Source organism: Ailuropoda melanoleuca, chromosome 4 (assembly GCF_002007445.2).
Source record: "Ailuropoda melanoleuca isolate Jingjing chromosome 4, ASM200744v2, whole genome shotgun sequence".
Lineage (NCBI taxonomy): Eukaryota > Metazoa > Chordata > Mammalia > Carnivora > Ursidae > Ailuropoda > Ailuropoda melanoleuca.
In genome coordinates this window covers 38,888,858-38,897,680 of record NC_048221.1, presented here as the reverse complement: position 1 = coordinate 38,897,680, position 8,823 = coordinate 38,888,858, and the positions used below count along the sequence as shown (strand labels likewise).

Here is an 8,823-nt window from a genome sequence, read left to right as displayed (position 1 = left end):
TGCCTGCAACATACTGATTTTGTATCCTGTGACTTTACTGAATTCAATTACCAGCTCTACATCATGTTTGTTTGTTTGTTTTTTAAGATTTTATTTATTCGACAGAGAGAGAGAGCGCACAAGCAGGGGGAGCAGCAGAGGAAGAGGGAGAAGCAGACCCCCTGCTGAGCAAGGAGCCCGATGGACTTGATTCCAGGACCCTCGGATCATGACCTGAGCCAAAGGCAGATACTTAACCAACTAAGCCACCCAGGGGTCCCCATACATCATGTTCTTAACTGGAAAGATTCAACATCACAAAGATGCCCATCATTCCACTGTTAATTTTAAAATGTATTATGATCAAAGTACCAACAGATCATTTCTCTGGAATCAAACAAGCTAATTCTAAAGTTCATATGATATGGCTAATAATATTGGTCTTACATATATTTCTACTTACCTTGTTTCTCTGTCTTAATCGCTGTGCCCCCAGGCCCAGGCTCAGAAGCAGTCTCTTAATAAACACATATGGATGAACCAACAAGCAGGAGATCACTGGCTGGGTTGATGGATGGCTGTTTCTCAGATCATTGATTCCACCATGCTCTTCTCTTCTCAGAGCTCCGGATGAACCTCTCAAGAGCCGTGGGTCAGCAGAGGTTGTGGCAGTGGCCATTGAGAGAGCATATGCAAAGTGGCCATCACTGTTCCTACTGCTGTTACTCCAATCGAGCTATGTGCATTGCTGGTACAATGATATGGGTTGAAATTAATTGCCATTGGAAATATCTTTAAAAGACTTTACATTGTGATTCTGCATTGAGACAAAAAGTTACCATGTCCTTCAAAAAACCAAATGTTACCATGTCAGGAAAGTCACAACAATAGAACAGCAAGTAATTAGTAAATTAGAACAATTAGTAAGGTAAGTACTTGTCATTGTGGGAATGACAAATTCCATACTTTCTTGCAAAGCAACAACCAAGAGCCTAGGAAATGAAAACACCCACAAAGAGATGAAGCTGTTTTGCTTCCTTGCAGGCTGCCCAGCAGAACCCAAGCAGTGCAAACAATGGAGAGATTACAAAATTCCTCAGAAGAGATGAAAATGGCATGCCAGGAGAGACGGTTGTGACCACCCGTGTTCGACGCAGGAATATATCACTAAACGTTTGTCAGATTTCAATGGGCGACTTATTTTCCTACTTTACATAAAGTAACAGTGTCTCTCACTATTTTAGACAGCTGGAAATACAGCATGTGGTTTGCCCAACAGAAAATTCCCCATCCTCTCTTCCACCACATCCCAGGGGCCAAGGAATCTATTTCCCACATTACTAATTTTTTAAGGAATAAAGTTCAATAACTTGTTTGTTGTTTCTTCCCAGGGTGGAGGGAAGAGAGGAGAGGCTGATTTCATATGTCCCCAGGTCAAACTGCTTGAACTGAGTGAACAGTGGCCACAAATCAAAATTCGTGAGGTCTCTCAAAGGGAAGCTGGTTAAATCAAGTATGGTTCATCTATGCACTAAAATACTAGGCAGCTGTTAAAATGACTGGGTGACTGTAGGTACTGATGAGGACATATTACAAAAATATATTAAATAGGGCAGGAAAGGTAAGGTGCTTCCCACTGCAATGTGCACATTCACTATGGAAAGGAAGTCAGGGGAGACCACTATCAAGTCAGGCTCTCTTCCAATGGTCAAGCCCTAAGGTTGGGACCTCATCCTCATCTTAAGAGATATGCTAGTGATCACACAGCCAGCAAATGCCAGAGCTGGGATTCAAATCTACTGAAAGTGTTTCCGTCAGCTAGATTAAGGGGAAGGATATGGAAGCAAAACAACCCAGTGCACATTATTTTATTGAATTTTTGCCAGGTGTGCATTACTAATTCTAAAGATAAATTTTAAAATTAGTATTTAAAAATTATGTACTGATAAATTGTCTTGTTGGGAAACCATGGGTCATAGAAAGAATAAGTTGAAGTTGGACAGTGAAGTAAATGGGGTGTGAAAACAAGGGCTCAGGTTTGTGGCTGGCCAAGCTCTTTGCTGTACCTGAACTTGGGCGGGCTGAGTGGCTCTGAGAACCTTCGGATACCTGGAATGGCTTCCTCTCTTCTGGCCTCACTCTAATTTGACAGCCTTCCAAGACTAGACAGGACCTGAGCATGAGGAGAATAAAAATTATCAGGTTTTGAAGTCAAGATCCCGATTGTCATTCTGACCCTCCCTTTCAAAGGGTCCCAGGGCAAGTTGCCTTCCTGTACCTCAAATGTCTGTAAAATGGGGATGTTACACATCTTACAGGGTTGATGGGAAGTTTAAAAGAGGTGACATGTGCTGAGATAAGGAGAGGCATAAAGTGCATGCCCGGTCAGTGCTTGCTGTTATTGGCCAGGATCGAAACCTCAAACTTGATTCTGGTAACAATTGCTGTCTTCCCCAGGAACAATACGTATTTTTCTCTCCACATTTCTCCTTAAAGGAAACGTCAGCTTAAAAGTGCCTGGGTGGCTCAGTTGGTTAAGCATCTGACTTGGTTTTGGCTCAGGTCATGATCTCAAGGCCCTGAGATCGAGACCCGTGTCAGACCCTGCTCTCAGCAGAGTCTGCCTGAGAATTCTCTCTCCCTCTGCCCCTTCCCTAACTCATGCTTTCTCTCAAATAAGTAAAATTTAAAAAAAAAAAAAAAAAAAAAGTCAGATCCTGAACTAGATCCAGCTTTATTCCCATAATTACACTGAATGCCCAGAGTCCTGCCAGGTAGACACTATTATTTCCCAACTTCAAAAATGAGGACAACTAAGGCTCAAAAAAAAATACTGTACCTTGCCCAAGGTGCCCCAGCTGGGGAAGGCAAACCAGACTTAACCCATATCACTGCAACTCCTATGCCCTTCTATTCTGCCCATCACACCCTGCTACCTCCCTGTTCATCTCTCAAGGCCAGATCTGAGCAGCTTTCCTAGACAGCCACAATTGCACTAACCTGCTGTCTCTCCAGTGCATCTCTTCAAGTCACAGACCATCTTTAGTTCAAACCTTGGACTTACTGTTCTCCAAAGGTCACTGAATTCCTCAAAGTTAGGAAATGGACTGAGTCTACTCTTTTAGCCCCCCAGATACACAACTCCTACAAGTTGCCCCCCAACTTAATTTTAGGTACCTAGACAAGCTGAAAAGTGGGAGACTGTGTGCATTCCTAAATGCACATGGCAATTGTTAGTCATCGACTAAGCTTACCCTTCCATGCTGCAGCATCACAAGAAATGCAAAGAAAAATATCCAAAATGAAGATAGCCCATTACCGGCCACATATTTAACACTCAAATTCTCGGCAAAAATACGCAGCATTAACACTCGCAAGCCTACTCAACTTCAAGAGTTTCTTGATGGCATTAGTAAGCAAGTATCAAGTCCCATCATACCACATTAAAGTAGACTTGACTGGTTTGACTCTATGTCCAACTTAGAGAAACACCTGTCCACTATCAGGTGAAGATGTGTTGTGCTTTTCTATAGGCCTGGGGAGGCTGTCTTACAGACCTAACTCTTCTGTGACTGGGATGCTTATTTCCTGGTGATTCAGTCCAACTGCCCATGGATTTCCTGTCAAGAGCATCCAACTGTGTGGGTTCCTCTTAACTCCATAAAGCTAGCAGCAAAGAAAGGCTTCAGGGATGAACTCAGAATCCTTCAAGTAGGCAGAACGTAATTGTAAGATTAGTAAATTTAGCAATCCCAAAATGGATTGTGCAGACAGCATCCACAAAGCCCACCTGATTTCAACTGTTAACCACTTGCCAAGCACTAGGTAAGTATAAACATCAGTAAAACAGTGGAGTGTGCAGACTGGGAAACAGGGAATTGCTGGCATTTCTGTGTCATTACTTTTAGTTAAAAAACCCACTGCCTTTTGGAAGAAAAAGCCTGGAGGTATAAATACTAAACCACAAACTCTAATGCTGAATTTGTGGCGGGGGGGAGGTCTGTTACTCTAAAACCATTAGAATAAAATAGGAAATAATATTCTAGAAAGGCAAGTGGCCAGAGATGGTGCACCATCATCCTATTTAGTGCAAGTCTTTTTATCATTACCCCAAAAGTCTGTATTACCAATTCCGCTTACCAAATAAAACTGACTGCAGATAAGTTAGAGACCAAATAGGAAGAAGCCGAAATTTAAAGATATTTAAATTCAGGTACATGCTAATTAGTACTGTCTTCTGAATCCAAAAGCCCAAGTGTTACTATCATCTACTACGCAATATATAAAAGAACCCAGAATTTTCAGAAAACGGAATCCATTCTCACCAGTTAGGGCAATTCTACACTTCTAATCATGTAGTCGTCTGAAGGAGACCTTTCTGAAATGACTCCAATACAAATGTTGTGGATCCATGCATGCAAATTAGTGCCAAATTATGCCAAAAGAGAACTTTTTTATAAGGTAAATCAGGATTTTGTCAGATACCAGATTTGAGATGTCCATTCAAGTCAGTGGCACCCTCCATGCGGAAATACCATTATCACTTAAGAAACAGAGCTACAATAAAATCATGCATTAAGCTTTTTCCCTTACAGAACAGGAAATGCTTATGGATCCTAAACCATCTGAAGTGACTGGGGATGAGGAGTTGGGAGGGAAGTGTGAACTATTATGGCAAATAAAGTAATTCCACACATGAAGATATTCTTCTAATTTATATTTTATTGCATTATGAAAATAATACATTTGGCAAAGTAATCTAGGCTCCAAATGGAAATAAAAAGAAAATTCTGAAGAAAGTGTACGGATTATTTTTTAAATGTGAAATATTAGATGTATCCTAACCAATACATACTAGCATTCTTATTAGGCCAATAATCCAATAAACCTAATTATAATAATTCCACATAAAATTACAAGGTGTTTTTTGCATTCATCCATTTTATGATTAGCACAAATCTCAAGAGAACTGAGCTTCATTTGATCAAAACCAATGTAATTAAGAAACTCCTGTTCAGAAGACAATTTGAAACACTATCCAAAATTTTTATTTCCTTTGGTTCTACAAGTTGCATTTTCATCCTTATCACGTTACATTTCTCATAACCAAACATTGTAGCAGCTATAGATTCTGCCCAGTACCATTATAAGTAAACTAGTATATTACATTATTTGAAAAATTACTGATTTTACAAATGCAAAAATGCATAAGTACATGCCTATCTACACCGGCAAAACAAAGTACTCTGAACCTCCATGCTTTAAGAGGTTACACCTTCTGGTGCAGGATTTCTGGGATGCCTTGCCAAGCCAAAGGATTATAGCTCTCTGACGGGGAACTCCACTGCTCTGTCCACACTGTTGAAAGGTGTAGTTACAATAAACCCTAATTGGATTAAATTTTTCTAATGATCAACATTTAAAATATGACATTTTCCACTACTCATTTCTGTTCTACATTTTCAAAACTGAAAAGATGTATTTTTAAAAAATGTACTAGGATAATGTTTTCACTTTTTTAAAAGGGGAAAGTGCTAAAAACATATTATGCATATATTCTGTATCCTCATCAGATTTCAAGTTCTTTACATGTTGGATTCAGAGTCTAGATTCTAACAGGTAAACAATCTGCTCAAGGCCAAAAAAAAAAAAAAAAGGAAATAAAATAACATTTTTAATCACTGAGGTCTTGCTTCTTCATTTAGATCTTTTAAATGACTTTGCTGATGTGTTAAGAAAATGTGCCTAAAATTAGCCTTTAAAAAAATTCACATCTGAATCAGTTACTATTAGAACTGACGTTCTCGTCAAGCAAAGTCTGTGTAAGTGCACCTATGCATACTTGCGGAAATCTACTTCCAAGTGGGCATCAGTATCTTAAACCAGCTGAACAAGGTTTCCCAGTTTAACTACAGAAGTATTCCACCTACCCTAAAGGAGATATTCCATGAGCATTCTACAATTATCTGTATAAACAGCAACAAGTTTGATCTATGATCAACATATGAATATCTAATAAATATTAAAACTATTAAACTATAGATTAAAATGCAGATCTCTCATAGAGTTAAGTGATGGCATTTTGGTACATTCACCATTATTGTACTTTATTTAATAAAGAAATACATTTGCCCTTGCAAAAATAGCAATTGCAAGTTTACAAATAAAACCACAGACCTCAAAAGTCATGACGCTTAATCTTCAACTTATAACCAACAAAAGTAAATTGATTTGTTTACAAATGGTCCATGGCACAATTAAAACAAAAAATATCAAAAGGTCACAGGATCTTAAAGAATACGTTTATTGACAATAATTTCATAAATATTCTAAAGAAAATTTCAAAATCTCTAAACTTAAAATGTTTAAAATCTGTTCTCATTGGCAAAATATTCCTCAACAAAATAATAGGTCAATAGGTCACTACAAATCAATGTCACATTTAAAATTGGCTTCACCATTTTTGCAAAAAAATTTTTAAAAATTTACAATGTATGATTTTTCTCCCCTCCTAGGTACAGTAAATCGAAATTCAGTTTTTATTTCAACTACTAGACATATTCTTAAATATATCATCTAGCTGCTGTGAACCTGACAGTCAAGTCAGTCAGTAGTATATTTACCCTATAAACATAAACGGAGCCAAATCATTTTGGTAATTTTTCTCATAGCAATTTAAGTAGTCAAAATGCAAAAGTTGTGGTTGCCACGCACATCACCCCAAAGATTATGATACAGTGTCAGAAATTGTTTGCATCAGTTTTGTAAGTTCAACTGTGTATTTTCAGGTATCTGAAACTAAAAAAGGGATTCTTTTGTATTTTGATAAAAATGTACTCGAATATTTCATAACATTAATATTTATTGCTTTATATGAATACTGTATTGAAAGCCCAAGCATTCAGTTTACACACAGAAATTATACAATTATATACCGCTTCACAAAGGCAGTGAACACATTACATTCTACAAAATCTACTTTACAGAAATTTAAAAATTCTAAATATCAAAAGGTACAGCTGAAGAAACAGGTATAAATTTGGCAGCCAGTAATTTTGACAGGGAAGTTGCAGCTTGCATGACTTTTAAATATGTGAATTTGAAAATATTGAGTTTAGAGTAATCATTGTGCTTTGTGTTAATCTGAAAAATATAACACTGGCTGTCGAAGAAGCATGTTCAAAAATATTTAATTCACTTCAAAATGTCATACAAATTATGGTGGTTTCTATGCACCCCTAAAGCTTCAGTCATTTAGCTCCAGTACATTACTATAGTAATATATTAATTCTTCCAGTACAGTGGGGTTTCATACCATTGACATTTGCATACTCTAGAATAATTTAGAAAGAAATGTGTAATATTCACAATGTTCAGAAAAGCAAGCAAAAGGTCAAGGAACCTGCCGGGTTCTTCTGAGACGGTCTCATGTCAGCATTCTACAAAATAGTAAGCTAATGTTTGAACACAGTTTCCAAGATAAAGCATATTTTCTCATAAATAATGAAGTCTTTTTCTCAGGCACCTCAGAAGTATACAAAAGAATTTTAGTTTGAACAGATCTCTTGGAATGTGTTTAACCTGGTATTTTAACAGACTTATTTCCAGGGTTTCACAAGGGCCAGATTTTATTTGAATTACTCAGAAGAGAAACTGAAAATTATCTTCTGAATGAGGTGAACTCAATCATTACCAATAGAAAAAGTATCCACCGTATTCATCTCTTATAGAAACAGAAAAATATAACATTTCCCCCCTTAGAATAATATATATATATATGTATATATGACTTAAAGTTCCATTGTACATAGTCAAACAATAAAATCTGGAAACCAGCATGAAACCCTATAATTCACATGTTAAAATGTTGAAACTATGACCAAAATATGAAAACTGCTAGAGTTGTCAGAAAGAGACAAGACAAAGAGATTTCTTGCATATGTATAAACTAAATGTGATAATCTCCAAAAGGTTTTCAAAATTATAATTATTACCTTCCAGTTTAAAAACTTTAATTCTTTAAAAAAAAAAAAAAATCTATACACAAACCACTGATTTGACCAGACCGAAAAAAAAGTCAGCGGTACGCAGGACCCAGAGGAGCTGATATTCACAGTTCTTACATGTACAACTCTTTCAGGATTTATCCCATAAAGTACTTTATTTTACAACCTGCTTCTCTTGTAAAACTAAAGGTCCACTTTATTACATAAAAGTTTTATACAGTGTAAAACCAGAACTGTATGTAAAATACTGCATCTACGTTTCTAAACAGTTAGTCTTGTTCCATTGGTTCATCTGTGACTTCTGTGGTTTCGTCGTCATTTTCCATGGATGACTCTGAGAGAATCTCTCCAGTTTTACTGGAGTTGGATCCCAATAATTCTTCTGTCTCATGGCAATCAGAATCACTACTTACAGGGCCTGTATTTTCACTACCTTCAGAATGTAAATCTTTCTCAGCTTGAGTCAGATCAGATTCCTCCATTTGATTATTTTCCTCAGAAGTCTCTTCATTCACAGTTAAGGCATCATCAGATTCTTTTTCTTGATTTTTTCTTTCTGGGATCATTTCTCTTGATGTCATAAAAGACTCTAAAAATAAGCAAATGTTGTTGTAGTTAAATTTTATTTTCAAAATACCTCCACAGTTAAGTTTCATGAATTCTGATATTCTACAGTTCAAATCATATCCCCTGAAACTCAGCAGCAACTACATACAGGTGGGAGAAAAGCCCAATATCAGCATTATAAGGAGTTCCATTATGTTAAATTCTTTCACGCAAAATGAAGTACAAGAATTTGAGGATCTCCTTACTCCACCCTTTTACAGATGGTCTCTAA

General features: G+C 37.0%; 1 protein-coding gene across 3 annotated transcripts in view; it reads right to left on the bottom strand.

Annotated features, from left to right (window-relative positions):
- Positions 1-5,563: 5,563 nt before the first annotated feature.
- Positions 5,564-8,823, bottom strand: part of PPP4R2 (protein phosphatase 4 regulatory subunit 2) — a 53,742-nt gene continuing 50,482 nt past the window's right edge. For all 3 annotated transcript variants that reach the window (XM_034658644.1, XM_034658645.1, XM_019794574.2), the window contains one exon: positions 5,564-8,574. In XM_034658644.1, the coding sequence (XP_034514535.1) occupies positions 8,255-8,574 (320 nt within the window). In that variant the 3' untranslated portion in view covers positions 5,564-8,254. The remainder of the gene's footprint in view (positions 8,575-8,823) is intronic.